Source organism: Cygnus atratus, chromosome 6, assembly GCF_013377495.2.
Source record: "Cygnus atratus isolate AKBS03 ecotype Queensland, Australia chromosome 6, CAtr_DNAZoo_HiC_assembly, whole genome shotgun sequence".
Lineage (NCBI taxonomy): Eukaryota > Metazoa > Chordata > Aves > Anseriformes > Anatidae > Cygnus > Cygnus atratus.
In genome coordinates, this window is record NC_066367.1 from 19,572,387 (window position 1) to 19,597,224 (window position 24,838).

The 24,838-nt window shown below is 37.6% G+C and overlaps 1 protein-coding gene across 1 annotated transcript in view; it reads right to left on the minus strand.

Moving 5' to 3' along the window:
- Positions 1 to 4,947: 4,947 nt before the first annotated feature.
- MYO3B (myosin IIIB) overlaps positions 4,948 to 24,838 on the minus strand; it is a 192,291-nt gene continuing 172,400 nt past the window's right edge. Inside the window, exons 33-35 of the mRNA XM_050711421.1 lie at positions 6,811 to 6,917; positions 6,390 to 6,436; positions 4,948 to 5,083 (exon numbers count right to left, since the gene is read on the minus strand). Coding sequence (XP_050567378.1) covers positions 4,948 to 5,083; positions 6,390 to 6,436; positions 6,811 to 6,917 — 290 coding nt within the window. The remainder of the gene's footprint in view (positions 5,084 to 6,389; positions 6,437 to 6,810; positions 6,918 to 24,838) is intronic.

Consider the following 24,838-nt stretch of genomic DNA (forward strand, 5'->3'; position numbering starts at 1 on the left):
TGAGATTCCTTACAGATTTTTATAGTCTGCAACTATTTAAATTGAATGAAAAGTGCACTGGAGGTATGTAGAAAGTAGCATAAAGAAAGCAAATTGGTAGCTCATTTTTACACTCTGACAACACATTGGAAGGTGTCTGATTCAATGAGAAAGGACCATGTTTAAATACATTCATTTTCTTTTAAACTGAAACAAAAAATCCATGTTGTGTTTTGTACATGTATATGCCATGTATAGCTCTTACCACTAAAATGTATCAGGAGTTAGAAATTTAGTGGAATTAAAATACAGTGATACAATTGCTTGGAAGAGTAAATATTCACAATTATGCAAAATATCATATAAGTATATATTTATAAAAGTATGATGCTTATATTAGCAACTACACTAAATGGCACAAGATAATCAGTATTTGCGCAGTATTAGGAAGAAATTTTCCTTCTAGGAAGATGGCTTTGTAAATGTCCAGGGTTGGTTATTTTCTGTACCTACCACTGAAAAATTTGGTTCTGATCATTGCCACAAAAAGGAAACTGAGCTTTTGGTCTGACTGGACTTAACAAAGTCTTCAGTTTTACATTACATAGAGTTATATTTTATAAACTTCTAAGTAACAACTCCTTGGATGGCGTGACGGGGACTACTTAGAAGATCTTCAGTGCACAAAAGCCCTTTCCACCACTCTTAAGGTATATAGGTTAGAGAGGTCACAGTGGGGGCAAATTTAAGACGGCTGCAATTTACTCCTATTCTAAGCTTCCTTTATGTCACTGAAGTGATGTAAATGTTTAAGTGAGAAGCAAGTTTAAAATTACCAAATGAAAGGGGCTAATCTTCAAAAGCTCCCTGCCCAATTTACGGTTGGCACAGAGAAAAGTTTTCATGCTACCATAACTGAAAGGCTGAAATTGTCCTCAGCAAGAACTGGTTTCTAGTGCCATTAAAGTCTGCAGAAGAAATCTAAAATCCCTTGTTGAGCTTCACTCTTTTCTCTCCTATCTGCTGAAAAGCATTAAATATATTACACACACAGCCTAAGAAATTTTCCTTTTTGTAACAGGATTTAAACTCTCTACTTTTATAAAATATTAAGAACAGGATGTTATGAACTATTAAGCAAAATACATTAATATTTCAGGATAACATATGTGAAAGGAAATAAAAGAGAACAATACTTAAATGGTGACAAAAACAAATGAGAAAATCTAAACAATTCATGTTGATATGCTCCCACTGACCATGAACACCAGATTGTCATGTCTCCTGCACTCCTTTTCCCTGTTTCTTATGACACGACATGTTACGCATTTGTCCTTAGATCTGATCTCATATATTTTCAGAACTATCTTTTTAAAACTTTTTTTTTTTTCTTTTCTTTGCATCTTTAACTGTGAAAATCTATTCTGCCAACTAGTCACCAGTAGCACACTGCTGTACTGCATTCACGGACACTGCAAGGCTTTTTATCACTTTATGCAAACAAAAACTGCTGTTCCTCCTCTGCTCCTCAGTCACAGGCTCCCTCCCTCCCTCCTTCCTAACCATGCTCTGCGTGGTACATTCATGCACAGCTAGTAGCGCCATCCAGCCCCCACCGAATTCCCAAACAGAGCCAGTCCTTAATACTGGAGCAAAAAAGCTGCTATGCTAAGTAGCAGCTCTTTGGTCTCAGTTCTTATAGAGGCTATTGAGCAGGCTGTATTACAAAATATTAAACAATCCTGCTTTTATGGGACAAATATTGTCTCCTGAACCCAGATACAATCATTGCTGTAACCATCATTCAACGCTGGTGGCCAGAGAATGGTGCCTCCAGTAAGAGCAGCCACAGACCAGCAGACAACAAACATGCTTTCTTCCCCTGTCACACAAAGGAAGAACTCAGGCAGGCAGCCAGCAGGAGATGATGGCTTCTCAGTATGCTGGATACAACATCTCCACACTTTAAGCATGTTGTTACTCCCCCATTCTTATTGGATTTGATGCTCAGGATGGTTCTTAAAGAAATTATCTCTTCAGCAACACAGCTGTAATGCAAGCCAGAATTTTGAAAGAAGCACTTCAAAACACTTGTGCCACCTTCCTATTCATGCACTCATCAACCCAAACAAACACATCTATCAATCTTTTGCCAATTTTAACGCAACTGCACAGACCTACAGCGAGCTGAGGATACAGCCTTTAATCTAAAGAGATATGTGTGCTACAATAAGGGTGAGAAAAGGCCACCTCACAGGTGTTACCTAGTGAGCATAAAGTGAATTGATCAAGAAGCAAATGAAGAAAGGGAGGTAAGTTATGAAAGAAAACAATGCACAGACTGTCCTTATGCACAGTTCTTACCCAAGAAGCAGCAAGAAAGAAATGTGCAACTCAACAGTTGTTTTCAGATAGCAACTTCAGTATAAGAACATTAGTGACATTAAACCAATTCAAAAATTACAGCAGATGCAGATAGTGGCACTTCACGTGACAAGGAAAACATATTTTACCCTTTCTGGGTGATCAAAGAGTGCTTAAAATATGACACAAAATCTCTCTGAAGTCCATTTCTGATGACTGAGATTGATACAAGCTTAACAATCAGGAAGGAAAAAAAGAAGGACCTAAGGGATGTACCTAGGGAGTATTTGCGTTTAGCTTGTGCTTACTATTTAATGTTCTGAAGCTGCACTTGTTAACTCAGGCCCCATTCAGCAAAGCACTTAATCATATGCTGAAATCTCATTGATTTCAGTGGGACTTAGGTTTTGGCTTAAGTGCTTCACTGAATTATAAATTATTTTTCACTTCCCATTGCTTCTTTATGAAATTAATACAACTACTCAGCATAATGTATTACTCAGTGTAAGGTAAGCTTCTGGTTTTTAGACAAGTGACGTAATACCTAACTGGAAGCCTCACTACCATTTAACTGAAACAACTGATAAACTCTAACCATGCATAATAAGGATATGCATTGCACAAACAATAAAAAATTATTTTCCCAAATAGTTTTCAAAAAGGAGGGATGGAACCACAAAGCATCAATATTGCTAGAGCTCCCTATGATCTATGCCAGTATAAGAATAATAGTAAGTCATTTGAATCTTTTCAAAATAATGTCATTTTCCATCCAGATATGTTGCAGATTAACAGACCTGGAGAATTTATGTATTATGTAGGAAAGAAAAGTTGCACATTATTTTTTATGAGGTATCATAACTCCTTCTTGCTATATTTTCACCAAAAGTAAAGATACTGATCTGCATGTGTGCATTTGTGTAAATTGCCATTCATATTTGTATTGCATCTTCTAATATCATTAATTCATCAGCAGCTACTCACAAATTCTCAATTGTTTAAGGAGTCCTTAAATTTTAAAGACTCTAAAGCCCACACCCAGATGCACAGCAGAGGAGAATGAAGAGTGAACTGAAGGACTTCAATCTTTTGAAGGATTTTAACTTTCAGTTTCAACCTGTTGTTACATTTTCAGTGAAGAACGAATGAAGGATTGTTCCTCTTGGAACAACAAAACATTTCTGTGTTTATTGGTAGAGACAAAGCTTTTGCTGACTTATCTATGTTGTTCTCTTTTCTACTTTCAAACCCTTTTCTGGCTTAGGGATGCTCTGACTAAATTTGCCTCTTGTTTCCAATGACATCTTTCTTTGTCCTGCGTCTGAAAAGATGAGGTCAGTGGATTTGGATAGCAAGAAATTCTTTAACTCGTAGAACCAGTGTGGACTGTACCTCCACAAGGAGGAAGGTTTGTTAGCACGGATCAGGGTAAATCCATTGGAGGGGAGATAAAAACAAGTGTCATAATTAAATCAATATGAAACATGGTCACATTTAGTCAGCATGGTTTCTCAAAAAAAAAATCATTTTGAGCAAAGTTATAAGGTGGTATACATACAAAGACTTTATTTCCAAAAGTTTTTGACAAGAGACTGTATGGAAAAGAAACAAAGAATTATCACAGATCAAAACTGTGGGTCAGAAACTAGAAGTAAAGATTAAGATGCAATAGTCATTTTTTTGTCACAGAAAAAGTTACCAGTAAAGTGTCTCAGTGTTCCATAGTAAGTTACATATTGTTTCACTAAGGATTTGGAAAGAAAGTGAAAAGTGAGTAGAAAAATTTACAGATAACATTTTTGTGTGTTACATACAAGAAGGCAGTAGGAATCACTGAAGCCCAGAGATTAAGCCCAGGTTAAGAAAGAAATGAGATACTTGCATGGATGACAGGAATATCCAGTCCTAATGATGGTTTCAGTCACAAAGACTATACAAAGCAGTCTGTGCAATCAATTAATGTTAGCTTTAAAATTGTTTTGCTTCTTATATTTGAAATATTTTTCAAGTACAACTTATGGTAAAGTAATATTTCATAAGAAAAATGTTTATGAGGTAAATTAAGACACTTTTTATTTTAAATGATTTTACTATGTTCATTTTTATAGTGTTAAAAGTCATACAATGCACAGAAAATTACAAAATATAGTGCTTTAATATCAATCTAATGAAATATCAAACATTTTCACTATGACCCCAAAAGATGGTTTTTAGTACAGCATTCTTTTAATCCAGATCAGTTCCTTGATCTTATTTTCCACACAGCAGTTGTGCCAGCACAACAGAAGGGATGGCACAGGGTGGAAACAGCAGCTGGGGGGGAGCAGTGAAGAAGGGGCTGGAACTGCACAAACTAACCTTGCTGCTAAAGAAACCTGTTGGTTAACAACAGCAACGTATACAGGTAGTGTTGTTCCCCTTTACTGGAATTGTTTAAGGAAATACAATTTAATATCTGCAAAACCATGTATAAATTAGTGAAAGGAAGTTGCTAACTGAAATTGTATTTTTTAATATATTATATAATCATGCACAAAGTTAATTAGAAGAGATTACCATCATGAAAATACTCTTACCAGTATTAGTCAAAAAAGTGAGTGAAGTTCAGCTTTGAGCAAAAGACATTCCCCTTGCAGAAGAAGGAGATGGGGAACTGAGACAGCTGTCATCTTCAGGGATTGATTCAACAGCTGACAGTGATTTGTAATACTCATCCTCTCCATCAAGCACTTTTATTTGACTTGAAAGAAAACAACATTTATTAAGTTAAAAAATGAATTCTGTCAATATCTTCAGAAATAGAAACTTCTCTGTGGATGTGAAAATGAACACTGCTAATAAAAAGAAAGGAAAAAAAAGGTCTGGGATGATTTGATCAGAAAGACATAGCTTTTACACGTGCCCTTTACTTCGCTACTACTTTCTTATGATTATATTCTGAATGGTTCTAAGGATCAGTGAAAGGCAATGGAATCCTTCTTTTTTATGTGTATAGAATGACAGACCAACTGTTTGCCTCCAATGGCCATTTCATTTGAGCAATGTGGCTTTTTTGCCTATATATGTTCCATATATATGGTATGATTTTGGTAATGTATTTCAGCTGACAGTTTGCTGTGCATATGAACCAAAGATCACATCACCAATTTTGGGGTAAAGCCCTATTGACATCGAGGGGCCTTCATTTTCCTGTGATGTATGAATAGCACTGCACTCCCATGTTAGTGATTTTGTTCCCTAAACAGGAAAACAGACGTTTTAATCTAGAGGAGAGAAATCAAATAAATCAAATTTTGCTCAGTCACGTAACGTTTTGGGCTTTAACCTTGACCCTCCTATTCATACGCTCATATTCAGAAGACCAATTAAAAATGAGAAAATGATACAGAAAATTATTGTAAACTTTTGGAGCAGATGCTTTTTGAAGACCCAGCATACACCAGTTCTCTCTGGTTCACGTGACCAGTCAGTGAAATGTTTTCATAACTCTGTAGTGGTCAGCTTGGCTTTTATAAATTGTTTTCAGTGATTTCTACCTATTGCCAGGAGGTAACTATTCATGTGACAATAAAAACTGACTCGGTCCAATGGAGAAGAAGCAACTCCCTCTTGGGCTGAGTGGCATGTCTGTCAGCTCTTAAAATATGCTCCCCCAGGAAGGCATACCACTGTGAGCGTGGTGTTGCAAAGCTGGTAGGGCTTCTGTCCATATTATAGGTTAGAGGACTCCAGTTTCAACACCTTTCATCTGGGACCATTCACTAGTACCAAATATATTTAAAAACATAAAGATTTTTTTTTGTAGTCATAGTAGTACTCAGAGAAAGCTAGGGAACATATTTTGTTAGAATCAGTTCTAGTGTCTGCAGACAGCAGTACACACAAGTTTTACATTTGCTTCTGTAGAAAATGTCCAATGTCAATGAACAGAGATATGTTAATTGTTTATTTTTAGAAACCTCTCTAGAAAGTTTTGCATATTCTGTAATATCACAAAGGACTTCTTCTGTTTACAGTTGCTTAGAACTAAGAAGATAGATATTTACCCAAGTTTTCTTGGCTTCCTCTTGCTCCCTTGATATTCTAGAGTTCCCTGTGGAGAGGGCCAAGAACACACAGTCAAAGCAAAGCAGCAAGTCGTTAATTTTTAATTCAAAGTGATTTTGTGTTGAATGCAAGCAGATGCTGATAATATCAGAAGTCACAGCATAATTTTTTTGATCAAAGGGCTCAAGTGAGCCTGATGAAGCATGCATCTTGCTCGTCTTTGATAAACCACATCAATTATTCACCGTGAAGGCAGACATCCTGACATGAAAGCAACAGATAAAGAGCATAAGCACATGTTCAAGACGAGAGCAGAAGAACGTGGGGGTGGGGCTGGAGGGGCTGAAACAGGTATTAATAACAGAATTATTAACTGGAAACAAAGCCAGTAAAACAGCTTTATTGCCACTTTGAACTCACATTTAACTGGTTATAGTACATGTTGTCCTCAGGGCTATTCAGCATTTTGGGCTGCTGACATCGTCGACGAGGTGTTCTCAGCTTCTGTTCAAGACAGTTTTCTGAACCTACAGTAAGATAACACAATTTAGTTTTAAGCTGTGCCAGGTGCTGTGAACGTCTCAGAGTATTTTAGTATGTAAACAGTCCTTTCTTCTGTCCTATTTGGTCCTGGATTTATTAGCAAGTCGTATTCAAAGTAAGCACACAGAAACTTGGGGATCTTTGTTTTCTGTTTTGAAACTTAGTTCAAACACAAGTTTTTAGGCATAACTTCACTTTTACTTTTATAACATTTCTTAATTCTTCCATATATCTGTATCACACAGCTCCTTATTCCTTTCACTCTTTATCTTAGCATCTTCTGTTATCTAAGCAGGAAATTAGGTATATTGTGACCAGCTAGGGATATATCATTCAGCAGCAGCAAAAATGTTTTTCTATCGTAGACAGCAATACAGCCCTTTGACTGATGAGACTTACTCTATTATCACCATTTTTATTATATAAAAAGACTACTTTTTGACATGGCTTTCTGTTTAATCAGAGTAATCAGTCTGGTTTGGGATTACGCTTTCTTAATATAATTTGTGATGCATTGTAGAGTAACAGTTGCTTAGAGTCATCTGGAAAGCAGAGTTTAAAGATGAAGGAAATATTTCAGAAGGGGAAGATTCTGAAAAGAACTAACAGCCTTTTTATTTTCATTTGTCTTTTCTTTTTCATGTTAAAGAAGAAAGACATTATGGTGTGCTGTACTTTATTTTATCAGGCATTTTCTGTGGCACATCCTGTGGATTATCAGAACAACTACTTTCAGGATAAAACAGAAGCACTGTTTACTAAAAGACAGTGTGGCGGGTAAGGAAAGGTCATTAATTTTTCCAGTAATTTTCCCAATGTCTTTGACTTTTCTGACATTTCCCTGTTAAAAATGACAGTATGAACAAAAAGTATTTTTGGTGGCACCAAAGGAAAAATATAAATCTTACCACATTTGCACTCCATACTGCATGGGAAACTTGCTCTGATACAAAGGGACAGCACAAAGATCAAGTAGCACATGCGTTCCTTTATACACTTCAAAACTGAAGTCAATATGGCTTGTGTGGGTGCAGAACTCTAATCTAACAAATCCATTTTTAAGATCTGGCCTTAACAAGCAGGTAATGTTAAAAGGGTGGGTTATCATACACACAGGTTCACAGTCTGTAACTATTGTCTTTTTCTGCAGTTACTGAGTGAGGTAGAGGACATGCTTGAACTTGGGCTTTTTCAGCCAAATGACTGACTGTTCTAGGAGATTTTCCCTCTTTCACTGTACTTTCTGTACAGTGTAATCTGCAAGATAGTTTTTTCACAGTGTGGGACTGCAGTGCCTGTATGGGAGGGGAGCACTTGTTTTGTGCCAACCATCATCTTCCCTCACAACACCTCGGAGGGATGGCAGGTTAAACAGCCACCAGGAAACTGACTGGAGAGCTGGGGCTAAAATTAAAATCTATTTTATAGAGAAACGTTACATTTTTCTAGTAATACAAAATAAGCTTTAACTAATATTCTTGCATTGCTGGTAAATATGATGCCCAAACCTTCAATGCTTTATACTTTTCAAGTTAAGGAGACCTTTATATTTTTGCTCAAGAGATTGACAGCTGAGCCTGAACCTTTGCTACATACCTGTATTGTATAAATCCAGACAAGGCAGAAGCTGTTCCAGAAAATACTGCTTGAGAATCTGGGGAAATTAGGTGCCCAAATACTGCCTGTGTCTTTGGAAAGTATTCTTCTGTAATATTTAGATATGATATAGATGAAATTTTCTTCTCTCTGAAGTCTCTGAAAATTTTGCCAAAGACTTGCTGTTACCACAGTCTATTCTATATATGCATGCTCTGAAAGTCATTCAGACTGATCTTGGAGCTTTCTGTCTCATCAAGACAGCAATTTTTGCAAGTGATGTCTTCAGTTGCAAGGCCGAATCAGTTTCTTTTTACAGTAATGTAATTCATGAATAACCCTCCAAAAGTTGTTGTTTTCTTTTTTTTTTTTTTTTAGTTTTCCAAGAGGCTAGTATGAGTAAAGACTCAGGCCCTCACAGTTCTGCATACTTTCTCACATCTCTCTGCAGCTTGCCAAAAGCAAGTATACCGCACACAAGTATTTAGAAGTTTTCAAACAGCACTACAACATGATGAGGCACTCTTTCTTCCTTTCACCCAAAATGCTGTTGTGGCCTGATGTTATTTTTCAAAACATCTATGTGTATAGTCTTCATTTTTATAATGTCTTTTATTCATTAGGATTCTGAGACACTAATATTTTGTTCTAGCTTTTTATCCTGACGTTTAATTATTTCTGTGTATTCCACGGGTGGTCTGCAGCTTGTGTCCTCCGAAGGAAATACCCTTTCAGTGGGCCCATTTGTCTTAGTGTTTAGTAGCATACTACACGAACAGTACAAAATCTGGTAACATTTATCATAAACTACCATATCTGGAGAAAACTGTATTAACATGTGCTCAACACTCAGCAGTTGAATAGGCACTTTAAATGGTGTTCTAAAATATTTAGCTTTGATGACAAACTTTAGGCCTCCAATAGGAAAAAAGTCACTTATTTTCATACTAATAGCAGCAGCACCAGTATCACTAACAGGGTGTTTGTGTTGCACCCAAATTGTGCCAAGAGCCTCTGGCATGCCCAGACTCCTGGGCTTGTTACAAATTTAGAGACCAGATAAGAGAGTGCGCACAGGCACTTCCTTCCGGCTGTCCTTTAGCACCAGTTTTGAAGCAAGGTATTTGCCTCCCTTTTGTCTGGAAGAAAACTTTTTTTCCAGGAAAGCAGAAATTCCTAATGTTACAACTTCTTTATTGGTAAATATTTTACTGCAGTGCAGAAATAACACAGAGTAGGTAAAATTCCTCCTGCCCAGTGCATTATGTCAGCTGATCCAGCCAGCGTAGGGTAGACTGAGGCTCTGGGTGTCCTCCTCCTTTCCCCACTTGAACCCAGAGAGGCAGACACAAATGGGTGAGCAGGCTCATGTGGATGTTTCCCTAAAGCTACCACAAAACTGATGTTGCTCACAGTGAAAGGAATTAGAAACTGGCAGATGGGTAAATCTGTGAGAGTACAAAGTATTTGTAAGTAAACAAACGGATTTGGTTTCTATTTACTCCTCTGTTACGACTGCTGGTTATTCTTTTTATTCTTCTGGTACATAAGAGCCCAAGTCAGTATATCAGGACCTTGCAGTACTCAGACAGATTACAAAGATGCATGTTTTCAACTAAATGTAAAATCAAACATTTGAGTTACATTTTTCAAAATGGGGAATTGCATAATGAGAAAATTTCTTGGGAACCATGGATATTCAGCTGAATATGAAGCAGACAGTGCAAAGCAGAAGGCTACTCAACAGAAACAAGGAAACCATTTTATTGTTGGGTGCAGAATTATTTAAAAGAGGGTGCTGTAAACTGCACAATGTTTCGAGAACAATTTGAGATCTGGAAAACCCACCTTACAGTGAGCAATTTGAAAAAGCGTCCTATTTTGTTGTTTCAAAAGAAGGATAAGAGGTGTATTGAAGCAAGTCTAAACCCAATGACAGTGGAGGGCTTTTCACCTTAGGAAACAAAGGTCTGAAGTGTCCAATGGCCAGCAGTGAAAGAAAAATCCAGAACAGAAATACAGCACACAGGGAAAGCAATCAGCTGAGAGAAAAAAATATTAGCGGTACGATGGAAACTCAAGTTGAGATTAGAAGCTCTTTGAAAAGGTGTGTTTTGACTCGAGGTGAAGTTAAAAACTATCCAAGATATCAGATAGATGAAGTCTGACTTAGTATGAATTAATTTCTCTAGTGTAATTTTTATCTTGAGTCTCAATCTGCAGAAGATTTTTGTATTGATTGTTTGATTTCTGGGATGTACTCCCAACTTTGAATTTCCATATACTTTTTTTCTGCTTTTGTATGGCTGAAATTGAATTTTTTTTCTTCATTTAGCCATCACATCCATAATATTGACATTTTCCAGGACATCTCTTGATTTGGAGATGATTAGCACATTTCTTATGCCATATCTTATTTAGATGACTTTTCTGTTTAAAAATCCATCCTTTCAATAAACTGCAAACAGCTTTTTTTTTCAGAGCTGCACAAGCTGATGAACAATAAGATTTAACAAAAGTCTTTAAAATGCTCTTTAGCAATGACACAAGGACTTTTGCACCTAGGATTTGGGCCCTGACCAGTACTTACAAAACAACTGAAAAAAATGTATTTTTCTAATGAATTCCCATGAGGGGTATGACTTCACTCTGATATTCAGAGAAAATCTCATGTTAGATGTCCTGTTTGTCCTACTCATCTTGGTATTGAAAACTTGTAGACAGACACTGGGCATGCTTTTCAGAGGAAATGCAAATCACCAGATTGTGTTCTCCACAATGAAGCTGGGGTCTTCTTCAACTATTCATGATTAAGTTCTTGCTCCAAAAAAACCTTGATGCTGATAACTTTGCCAAACTCTGCTGATTTTTCCTATATGGTGAATTTTGCACAGAAAATGGTGAATAGGCGGCTACAACTGCATTTGGAACTTGTAAAATCCACTGATGTGAGTCAGACTGATTTAAGGTTGGTGCAGCACAGGGAGGGCACTAAACTGGATGACGTCTTGCTTTTAGCAAGGAATGCACTGAAAGGATCTTTGCCAACGAGTCAGTAATACAAAGTAGGCTGCATTGCTGACTCCCTTGGTGAAGGGCCTTCATCCACTACCACACATATTGAATAGTGGAGCTGAGTACTCTAGTTTTCCTTCTGAAGCCATTTATTCAAAGCAGGTTTGGAACGGATTAGTCTTTTATCTTTCTGTTACAGGTGAATACAAACATAACATTTCAGGAAGGGCAGTCTTTCTCTAATTACTCAGACACAGGAAGATACATTTTATGAGCAGAAAGAGCGGCCTGGTAAAGGAAAAGTAATGGGGCCATACTTTTTATTAAAAGAGTAAGCAAAAGCAAATAAAGTAGATAAATCAGAATGACCAAGAAAAATAGTAAGCATGTGTCTGATTTCCAATCTATAATATCAGATGAAACATGAAAGTGCAACGCTTAATTATAAGCAAATACTAGCACAGGCTCATGGGATCTCATCATAACATCTCAAGGTCTACATTCATGAAAATTTAAGCAATGTTTAAAATCATGTTAATTTGTTCTTTGTTTGTTTCTTTTCCTGCCAGTCTAATTTATTCCAAAAGACTTTGGTTCTCAAGCCTGGATATATTGATCATGCCTATGTAAAGCATTGTTATAGCCTGGGGAGAAGACTTTTGTGGAAAAAACTTGTCTTTGTTCTCCTTTGATAATTTATATGTATTTTGATGTTTTCAAGCTTTTCCAGTTTTGAATCATTTTTTAAGGCAGTAAGTTAACTTCACTTTTTCTCTTGAAGTCTTGGGCAAATACAGAAATGACCTCACAGACAATTATAATATGCATCCTCCTCCTGGACTGGATGCTAAGTGGGTAATTATGTGCAGCATGCTGATTTCAAGGAACATTTATATTTTCTTCTGTGCCATACAAGTCTATTCAAGCAGAGGACTCGAGGGGCTAGTGATTCTGGCTCCCCTCATATCAGTGTTAAATGGGAGTGACTGAACGTCATTTATGCAGTAAAAAATGCTGTAAGTGAACTAGGCTTTGTGATCTTAATTACTTCAGCTTTATTTTTAAAGAAGAGAGATTTACAAAGGGCACATACTGCTGTCTGGCCATGAGCGTTCATACAAACAAGTTTTCTTCCTTTTCTCATCCCCATGATTCTCTACCACTTCCACAAATTTGCATCATACCGTAAGTGCAACAGGGGAGGAAAATGAAAAACTTGCCCAGGAAGCAGAGTGAATACTCAGGCAATTAGCCCCCACTGAGCTCCTCCTGCACCTGCCTGACTGCCGTACTAACACCAGCCAATGTAGCACTTTCTTGCACACCCCTGTACTGAAATGCAGTCAGTATGAGTGTAGTATGAGCACGCACTAGGAGACACCAGACCCACATCACAGGGTATTTGTACACTGCCTGTTAAATGCTACCTGTTATAAGTGTGTCAGAAACAAGGGCAGGATAATGGCTGCAATAGGCTTCCCAGACCAAGTGCTGTAGAATTATCTGGTAGCTTCACTCCTGGGACTAACGAAATTACCAGGTCTATGCTGTACACTATAAGTATTAAACATATTACGGTAGTTCCCACACCAAAAAGATGCTGGAGGCTGATGGGAAATAAGCACTGCCTCTGACAGATTTTAATCTCAGTACAGGAGAAACCCAACAGACAACAACATGGGGTAGGAGAGAATAAAGAGTAGGACTACTTGGTGACTTAAGCAACTATGTCTCTGATATCTTCATGGTTTTCCTTCTGAGGTCAGTGAAAGGGGAAACAGAACACTACAGCAAGAAGAAACAGACAGGAAAAAGGTAGAAAATAAAACAATCAAGTAAGACACTGAGAAACTAAGGAATAGAAGAAAAGGAAATAGCCATTAATGGTGCAGCAGTAGAACCTAAGCTCTGGCTTCAGAGGATTTGATTAATCTAAGAACATCAAGAGCCTGGAGGCATATTGGCATATTTAATGCTATTAACAATTGTAATTCTCTCCAGGATACTTCATGCTTACCCAGCAGTAACTTCAGTATGTTCCATAAGGCATCCATTCTGTTGGTATAGTGAAATATAGTATGACTGGGAACCATTCTTGCCACCAAATTCCCTTACTCTTCCACTACAGAAGAGTGTCCAAGAATATTTACAGGGGCTGGGGTTCTTCATGCTGCTAGTGACAAGCAAGCATGGAAAGAACAATAAATCAGATGTTCTTTGAGGAGTTAGAAGGCCTCAGCCCTTGCTTACTCACAAAATATCCTACTAGAACTTCACTCAAGTGTTTTTAAGGGAAAAGAGTTTAACGATTTATATATATATATGTATACATATATTAAAATGCTTATAAAGAGAGATTAATTCTTAGCAAATCATGCAATTCCCATGCACTCAAAGCTCTTACTTGGGTTCAGTAGGTAAGAAGAATAATAAGTTAGATTTAATTATTTTCAGTGTCAAGTGCTTTGCAGTGTAAGTTGATAGCTCCAAATGTAGTTACCAGATTCACTGAAAATAGAATCTGGAGGGGTAAAAAGTCCTATGATAGAAAGATTTAAAATGAAACAAAATCAAGCTTCATGATCACCTCAGATCCCACACACAACTGTGGTGAACTAGAATTCTGTTTATTCAGATGGAGTGTGTTCATAGTGCCAAGAGCCATAGACTGCTAGGGAAATTAGTGTAGGCTCTTTGATGTCATGTGCATCCCAGAATCTGTAACACACTGCTAAAACTGTGAGCATAGCCTTTTGTTTATAACCCTAAACAGAACCATTTGAATACACACACTGAAAGAACTCATAACAGGAGCAATGCATTTTCTTCTACCCAGTGATTCATTACTTATAGCTTCGTTTTGGATACTGCAGTTCTATGCAAAGACATATGCTTTAGATCATAAAGCACACTAAGCAAATCATAAGTTCTTCAAGATGGTATATAAAGGCTGTTTCTGCATCTGTTTGTTGCCAAAGACCCAGATGATACTGTAATTAGAACAACAAATATTTTATGTGAAATCAATCATTTAGCTGTCTCTGAACCCTGAAACAATGGCTTTTAGATACACTTTGTTGGGAAACAAAATCCATAAATAGTTAGAATCTTGGCTTTTGTTGTTTTTTCTCCTTCTGACACAATTCTGATCCTTCACTATTTGTCAGTTCTTTCAGTTTCTATTGTGAGTGACTTAACTATAGAGGGAAAAGGCAGAGATTAAACAAAGCATGCTGAAGAACTAACTGTCAGTGACTAATACGGATGAGATTCAAACCTGTTAGCAAACAGCAGGCTTCTACAAGTTTGGTCCTGGAGACATCTTCCTGTGCTCATTGAATATACACAACCTCTCATATGCCCAGCATGTAATAACATCTAATGGTGGGTTCCAGAGGTGAGGCAACTGGTCAACTAACCAGTCAAAGCCAAGGAGGTTTACACAGACACAACTTTAACTTTAGGAAAAAAAACATGCCAAACCATCCTGAATGACACAAACTAGTTCTGGACAATGAAGAAAAGTTAACTGATGATTATTTTTCTTCTCCTCCTTAAAGAAGACACAAGGCAGTTGTAGAAGCTGCTTTTCGGTTAGTTCTTTTCTGAAGAAACAGTTACTGATGAAAAACAGGACATTTCAGGTATGCTGGAATTACTACATATCACAGCATATTTCATGGTTTTAGAAGTGCTGCTTGATCTAGTAACCACCAGGTGATAAGAAATAGCTATCTCACTTTACCATGTGAAGTAACTGATGCCTCTCTTGCTCTCTGAGTGATGTTGTAAATCAATATGAATAACTGAAGAAATTCACAGGGGAAAAACCTACTGAGAACAATTAAATACAAAGAGATCATTTCTGGATCGGGAAATCCCTGAGCCACAAACCATGCTAGGCTGGGCGAATCTCTCTGCTTGTCCTATTTTTGTACTATACTCCAGGCTTTTGCTCTTGGTTATTGTCAAATGGAAAATTAGGCTAAACAGACTTGGATTAGATTGGAAATACTCTTTTTTAGGTTTTTGTTAGTGATGCTGCTAGCATTCAAACAAACAGGAAAGAAACCCACTCAGAATAAATCCACGCAGTCCAAATCCCCAAGAGACACCTGAACCTGAGGTTGAGGTAACACCTCATGAGATCCATACCAGAGTGTTCAATGCAAAGATGATTTCAAAGTTAACTTTAACTGCTCATGGCAGGAATGTAGTACGATGCATGCTTTTTCTATTGCACTGCACCAGATTAGCCTGAGCTTCTAGAAGGCAGAAGTAGAAATCCCACACGAAGAGGAATACAAAAGAAAGCCAGGCATTCTTGAATTCTCTGGACGTCCCTATTTTCCCTTTCTGTAAGTGCTAGTCTGAGGTACTAGTTTTGAAGGATAGACACCAGAAAACCTACACAGGCACTGTGCACCCAGAGGGCTGCCATGATCCAAGCTTTTCCCATCAGCATTGTATCACAGTTGAGACTCAGTCTGTTGGTGCAGTTTATTTATTTAGTGAAGTTAAGAAAATAGGAATGGAAAGAACCTCAGGTGACTATTTTGTTCTTCCTCGTCTTCTATTTTTGTCCTTCCTTGTCCAAAGTAAAATCATATCTCATGTGGGAGGTATGAGAAATTTTCAAAATTGCTCAGTAACAAAAGATCTTTATAAATATCCTCAGAAATATAGCATCAACAATGGAAATATTATTTTTGTATAATACAACAATGGCTATTACTTCAAATAAGAATTAGGATGATGATTTAGTCATTCTGATTGATTAAATAGCTTTGGAAATGTTAAAGTATCATGACAGGATCTTCAGTTTCAGAGATATTCTCTAAAGTACAGTTGGACTTGCTAATGCACAGGTTTTTAAACTGCATATTATGGATCTCTCAAGAGCTATCGTGTGCTAATATGCCTCAGAAAACTCACTGGACACTTGGCACTGGTTCATCTTGTGGGTTCCAGCTAAGAAAAGCAAAGCATATGGGGAAAAAGATGAATCCAACATAAAAAGTAAACACTGTGATTAACTTTTAAAAATAAAAAGTCAAAACATTCAGTACATTAGAAACCAGTAACAAATCACAAATACCTTTCTAATACTGCTTCTCTACAGGGCCAACTGCTGAAGCTGCCAAAAATGCATCACACAAATATAGGGAGCTGGTCTCTGCAATCAAAAGTAGGGCAGGAAGCAATCTGTAAGTTCATAACTGTTAAAATTTTGCTCATAGTGGGCATGTGTTTCAGAGTTGCTGTCCTAGCATATAGCCTAGATGTTTTTAAAGGTAATTCCTCACCTTCTTCCAATAGCATTTTTATCCCATATCCTCAGAGATTAAGCCACTTGATTGACTTTGAATTCTGGACACACAGGAAATTTGTATTAATTTAGCATAATGATGAAGCGCAATAAAGGCTCTGTGGAACCACAACAGCATGGTCTCTAAGGTTTTGTTCATTACAGAAACACAATTTACATATCTAAAGGCTTGAAACCATGGGTCCATATTGATACAACTAGTATCTCAAATTTGAGTGTAGCAGATTCAGCATATATTTCAAAGAATAAATGGTAGAAGACCAAGATAAAACTCTCAGTAGATTTCTTCATTAAGAAAGTTTTTTTTTCTGAATTCAAGGTAGTTGGCAGCAGTAACTTTTAAAGGAAGTATTAAAGAAAGCTTGACTGAAAGCAAAAATACCACTAGTTAGGTATCTGCTTTCTAGTGTTGCTACAGGGACTTGGTCTGACATTTGTAAATGCTGGAAGTGAAGCAGGCGTTGGCTGGATAAAGGAAACTAATGCTGCTGACCTATGTGCTACAGCGATCTATTCCTTTAAGGGGGTTCTAATTGCTACAGGGACTCCTAACATTAGACCTATGATTAGTGATGGCTCACAAGTGAACTATAAATCAAACTCAGGCCAGTAAATTCCCAGGAAGCATTCCGAAAGAGAAACTTAACAAGCATGATCTACCTATTCAGTCAATAACAGAGTTAGAAAGTAAGTAGGAATTGAGAAAAAACAAACAAACAAACAAAAACAAACAAACAAACAAAAAAGCCTTTAGGCTTTAAAGACATCTGTGTACCCTAGGATTTTTTCTCCTTCCAAATCTAAATCAGTAACCATTTACTGGTAACTTATGCTATGAATCTATGCTATGGTAGAATGCTAGACACATATAAAAACAAGGAGTCATTATGTCAAGACTTTGAAGCAGTGAGGTGTAGTTCATTAACTTGTACCCAGAAAAGGTAGGTGGGAGCTTCCAATAGAATGAAAGTGCTTTCAGAAAACAGAAAAGAGGTCTAAAGAATACTGAGGGAGCTCTGTGAAGAGTTTCAACACTGGGATGTTCAATTCCACTAAAGCAATTTAAGGCTGTGTATTTCATGATACCCAGCCACAACATCTGCAGTAAGAGTTTGGGTAGTGAACACAAAGTGTCTGCACTTTTCATCCAGTGCTACCTGAAAGCATTGAAAAGAAACTTTGGCAAAAAACTTCAGCTCACAGGAGCAGAGGAAGACATACACGTGTGCATATACAAAGCGAGTTGACTTTCTGATATTACAGTGACTTGCTTATGTGACAATCTGTTTTGTTCTGAAATTACATTTCTTGACAGGACACAGCTTGCTGTAGTATGTCAGCTCACTGTAATATATTCCCCTCTGAACACAGCCTTTGTACTTGAGTATCGCTTATTTTAAATTGGTAAATTCTACAGAATTAGTTGGAGTTTTTATTTTTCTCATGAATATATGTCTAGTTCTGGTGACTTTGATGACATTTTATTCCTCCGAGCTTAATAAAACCTTCTTTACCAAAGTGAGTGGTGATTTTAGGGTTCAAACTGAAGTACTAGAAAGGTGGCTTTTTAAAACTTTACAGCTCACCCATTCTGGAAAAAAAGGCTCCTTCATGGTGTCTTAGTATAGGTACACACAATTTTTTGTCACTCCAGAAAATACAGACCAAGTGATTTCAGGAATTTATTTGGGAAGTAGATTTGGGTATGTTTTCCACCCCCTAACTACTTGATTTTTTTTCAGTCCCTTTCTTATAATTCTGTACTACATTCTTGGCTAGTAATAGAGTAATATATCCCTAAAGAATAGCTCGAGATACAGTAACATCAAATTCTGTTTGTACCCTGACCCTGTACTTGGGTTTGCTTGTACTTGAGCAAGCAAAGTTTGAATTAACACTTTACTAGTTACTGTGCAATAATGCCTTGTATGAATGGCCTACAAAGGACCACACAGAGCTGCAACATGAATAAACTAGCACATTGCATGCACACCTGTGGCTGTGCAATGCCACTTCTGATTTATCTGTCATTGGTACCTGAGAAGTACAACCATATTAACATAACCTTCTCCTATAACATATCCTGCTTCTCAGTAGGACTGATTAGCTTATGCACAGCACTGCACTCATCCAGCTATACTGCCTCCAGGGTCTGATTCACAACTAGCTTGAGCAGCTTTGCAAAGCACTGGCATGCACAGTGTCAATATACCACATACTTATAGTATGGCTTATTTTACACTAACTTTCTCATGGAAACAAAACCTAAAAATCAGCTTTAACTCTGTGAACAGGTTCATTGAAGTCTGCTGTTGAAGTAATGCTACAACAATACTGACAATATTCTGTCCTCAGCAGAAAGGCTTATGTTCTGAAAACGCTAACACTGATGCACACGTCCACCACTAGAATTAGTTCCTCTGAAGTTAGCCCCAGCATGAAGCATATGAATACAAAGGAAAAAATGGAAAGTACCACAAAACCACACTGATAATAATAATTTAGAGAAATATGATTAAAATGGAACTCTATAATAGAATTTTAAACTGCTCCCTTTAGAAAGGACTGTCTTAATTATTTTGATTATTAAAAAGCCCTATGAAGTAAAAAGTTATGGGCAGAGAGACATAAGCATTTCTTTTCATTTGTAGAAGATATAATAAATTTTAAAATTCCAGCACTCTTTCTACCAACACAATACTTGAATTAACTCATGAAGCAGTTTAAATTCAGTGATAATTTAGTCATTCACTTTCTACAAATGCTCAAAAACATGTAGGAGTACTTAGGCTAATCTCTGATGAAAATTTCTTATATTCTTCAATAAAATAAGCACAAGAATAACTTTTGGTTTCATGGAAAGTATCATTTCCACATGTAGCTGATCAGCATTGTCTAAATTAAATGAATATGAGGCTGGTGAATGGACAGAGGTAAACTGAAGATAATCAGCAAAATTTATGTTTTCAAACAAAGTACAACATATAAATCACTTCAAAGAACCTCTACAAAATTATCATTTAAAAAAATTAAATCACAATATAGTGAAAAGCAAAAAAATATGACTTGTGGACCGTAAGTTATAGTTCATTGTTTGCTTTCACAAGGTAGAATGGCAGGAAATTATCTCCCTCTTGTCACGCATTTCATTTTTGATTAGGTGATTTTGCATTATTTGTAACTTCAAAAAGCAGCCACAAAAATATGAGGTGCCAAAGACATTTTTTGTTCTCTGAAGATGCAATTTTCTAGAATAAAACTGTCTATAACACCACATACTGCAAAACAAGATTTTCAGTTTTTGCTGCAGTCACTTATGCCAGCAATCTACGTGAAGTCAATGCATTATGCATAATGCATAATGATAGGACCAATCGTCTTTAAAATAAAAGTTATTATTTAAAGATATGTTTTACTACTATCAACTACCAACCAATAACGCACATTTGTTTGAAACAGATTATTGTTCTGTCATCATTATGTTCATTATGTGTCACCATTTTGTTCAGAAGAATCCATGATACAAAAAGGGCAGCATTATTTATACAGAAACATATATCTTTCTTTTTATTACTATAATATATATAGTAGAGATTAACTACACTTACGCTTTTTTTTTTTTTTTCATTCTGAATCTCTGCTGTTAGGACTCGACTTGGACAGTTTATTCAGAGATAGCCAGCTGGTTAAAAGAGGTGATCCTCCCGCCACATTTAGCCTTGGTGCCCCAAGGTAGGCCGCAAGCAGGCAGGCTGCACAGCTGCTGTGTGGCCTGTGATGAGAAGGAGCCTGTACCACTTGACTGTGCCAGCAAAGGACTAACATCCTCACCACATCTGTTCTTTCTCTTTCCCTCATGGCTGCTGATAGACAGGACTACGGTATCTGTCTGTTCATATAGAGAACTTGCAACATCAGCCTTGAGAGGAATGAATTTCCCAGTCATCTCTGCTGAAGAGTTAAATTCAGATGTCTAATGATATTTTAAACTTCATCATTACTTCTGTCACTGGAGCTCAACACACACAGGTGAAGGATAGTGAGTTAGTTACCTTACAAAAAGCTGCATGATGTATTGCTCATTTTACACAACAAACAATAGCAGCCTGTGCCACTATGCAAGGAAGACTTTGAGTCCTCATCACTAGCTGTGAATCTGGGCCCACAGAAAGGAGACTGAGCCCATCAGAGTTCATCCCTGTGATGAACACTGTGGCAGGATAGGGATCAAGGGGAACAATGAGGTGAAAGAGCACACCTAGTTACCTTTTCAAGTTTGATTTGTGGATGAGGAAAATAGTCAGAAGTCAATGTTTCACGTGCTGTCACAAATCACTTAACTGAAGAGGAGCAAAATCTTGTACTTCATGTAAAATCAAAGGGACCAAAACAGTAATCCTGCCTGCAACTGGATTTTTTTAAAGTTCTTTGGGCATTTTTGTTTGGAGTTACTCATGTTTAAAGAGAGACCTGTATAGTAACACTACATGACACGCTGAGCTGCATGTTGCAGCACGCGATGCTGGTTTTCACCTTTCAGACAGCTTAACAGTTCTCACTCACTGGGTATAGCTTATGGCAGCCTGGGGATAAGAAGTGCCCTGCTACTCCCAAGTGTAACTAAGATGGCATCCGGCCATATCTCTAACATTTAGTAAAGACCAGAACTATGGCAATTTAACTTGGTATCCATAAGAAAAATGTAATTATTGTCCACACTCAACAAGAAGAAAAGTCAGTTAGTGACACCACAAGTGTTTTTTTAATGGTATCCAAAAGTCTCTTCTAGATTACCGGCATTTGAACATGAGAAACTATTACAGTAGAGTAGAAAGTCAATAAAACGATCTCTATAGACTTGGCAACATGCATAAGCGGTTTTATCTTTAAAAATAGCCTAATGCTTAGTTGTATAACCTCCAAATTAAGTTTAATGGGTGAAAATGATTAAAGATTTCTGCAAGGTGTTCCTGCTTCTTGGCCATTAGCATGTCACACCAGGATAATTTAAATCTCCTTTCAGTTCTGGGTACTTGAGATCACAGCTCTCCTTATTTCTAAAGGGGAGGGATTTCCACCTCTGTAGAAGAGAAGCATTCCAGTCAAAACTCTTCAGAAAGTGTTATGGCCAGACGACTGTAACCGCACCTGAGTTAGAAGTTAGTCAGTCTTCTTTTTTATTCAATTATTTCTTTGCTAATACTGGAATTTTAGAGCAACAGAAACTTTTTTTGTGAATTCAGGTCATATTAGCTAACAGTTTCAGCTGAAATTACATGAAAAAACTTCAGAGATGTTGAAACAATTCATTCTGGCATCTCAAAAACAACACATTTTGATTTTGTCACAAGGGGACTCCCTTCCCAAAACAGAGGAGGTAGTGCTGCCACCCCTGATATCCAAAAACTCAGTGATTAGGCCATGTTCTTAGGTTGTGAAAGATGTAGCTTCAAACACCTCCTTTAACAGATTTGGTACAGGGACTTGAACCCAAACATCAGGCTTCTCAGGAGAGTAACCTAACTGCTGGGCTAGAAAATATTCTTAGGTAGGTTTTTCTCAGCCTCATTTGTTGAAAGTGTCCCACTTTGCATAAAGTAGTTAAATATTCATTGAAAAGGAGATTGAAAGCCAGGTGCTGGCCTGCTTTTCCTCTGACTGCTCAAATTACCACAATCTTAAGTCATTCACATGCTCTCTGTTTCTGTGGCCTACTTACAATTTAGTGTACATTCCACCAATGGGAGAAAGGGGAGAAGGAAAAATGCTTTCTTCTCCAAACTTCGACATCTGCCTTGGGTATAGCCCAGGCCAGTGAAAATATGGATTGGTCAAAGTTTTGTTAACTTACCTTCGGAAGGACAGTAGCATGGAAGGTAAGAAATGATCATTTTCCAACATGTAAAGTAGTTAAAAATAAAGCAGTTAAATGATGAGAAACATTATTATTTAAAGGAGAAAGAAGTGAGACATCTGCATCTATTTGTATCCAGTGTTTATCCCTATTGGCACAATTATTAAAAGCTATGCATAAATCACATGAAGTTCATTAAATCCACTGGCTCCGGCTGCTGACTAATTGGTAAATACACACTTGATAAAAATGTAAAATGTATGCCAACTCCACATTTTAAAACTGGTTTCTAGTTAAGATGTTTCTGCTTCCCAGTTGCTTTTCCAACAGAGCTTGATTTTCATGGTTATTGGTCTTAGAGAAACAATGGTGCTGAGAACTGTGCCAAAACATCTTCGGCTCTAGAGGAGGAAAACAAAAAGGCAGCTCTGTTGAGCTTATCAAGACTGAGGAGCTAGCTATTCTGTGTCCAGGTTAATTTTCTGATGTAGCAGTGAGTCTAAGGCCTGCTGAAGTCAGCTGTGAATATTTCAGCAGACTCTTTCAGGCACTTCAAATCCTTTGTGAGCGTAGCCTTTAGCACTTACTTCTGCAATGTTGCACTCAGCTAGTGCTACATGGAGGTATCATTGCTCAACGAAACTTTGAGTGAGCTAAATCTGGCAAATTGTAATAGATTACAATTTGAGGAACTATACAGGCCTATCCCTGGAGCAGACATACAGTCTGACACTGTTGGAGTTACACACAAATAAAAACTACTTACGAAAAACCTGATGGCTGTGTGATTGGCTGTGGCTGAAGCCATCTACCTCAGCATATCCCTTCACGCATCTCCACTCTCTCAGACAGTGTGAATGAAGCCTTTGTACCCCTCAGCCCACTATACCCTGTTTTCAGAGAAGCCATGAGGAAAAGAGGCCAGCACCCAGCCAGCCACAGATTTTTTAGATAGGGAGCTCAGCAAAAGGCTTTAATACTTAAAATGTCTTTTAACAGATCTGTCGAAAGCCCCATCTGAAGGGTCTCTTCTTGCCACCATCACTGATGGCTCTGATTGTGGAAGGCCTGCCTGACATCAAACAATCCCAGATGCAGAGGGGCCTTGGGAGCTAGCCCAGCGCTTTGTCTGGGCCCAACCTCAAGTTTTCTGTATTTACATTTTTTTCCAAAACATGATTTAGAACAGATGTTACTGGACACCACAGCTCTCCTCCAGGGTTTGAGTAGAAAAATCACAGCAGAAGAGGGAGATACAGAGCTGCTCAAGTTATATTACAAGGGCATATTGATCTGTACTGCAAAGAGGGGGCAGGTTCTCTCCATCTCCAACTTTAGTTTAATTAGACCCACATTCAAACATCCTTGCTGGCTTCCTTCTAGTAAGGCTCAAGCAAAATGCTTGGTTTGACTGTGAACAGCCTTATAACTAAGTGGACTATTTTAGGTTAGGGATGGTTTAGGACCATCTCTGCTTGTATTCTCTGTTCCTGCCACTGACTTTGACAGTGCCTGAACAACATATTCAAAGCACTTGCCTCAAACCACACTTATGGTGTGCATGTTTAAAACAAAGGATGAAATAATGTTGACAAACAGTATTACGAAATTGATACAGCTTTAATAGTGGCTTAAAGAAAGAAATGGGAATATGAAACTCCCTTCTTCTCTAGACAATGGGTGGTGAAATAAGCTGTCCGCAATGGAGGGAAAAAACTCAAAAAGAAACATTTGGAAACAATACAATGACATATGGTCCCATATGCTGAATCTATAATGCTTCCTAATTCCTTCAGGGTAAAATTCACCCTTTTCCTGAACAAATTCCAAGTAGCTGGGATTTGCCTATGAGGACTGAAGGAGAGAATAAAATTTGACCTCTATACGCACACAGACAAGACACATGGCTGTGAAGCAGCTTCTCTGTAGTTGCCATCTTACCCATTGATTGAAGCACCACTGACAAATTCTTTCCACCCTTTTGTGGATATTTATAATTGCTGATGCACAGGCTCATGTGCATCATGAATGCTTCCCCTGTAAAGTGCTCCACAGTGCAGAGGATGTGCTCAGCTTTCTGAAACAAGGTGGTACAGTAGATTAGCTGGAGT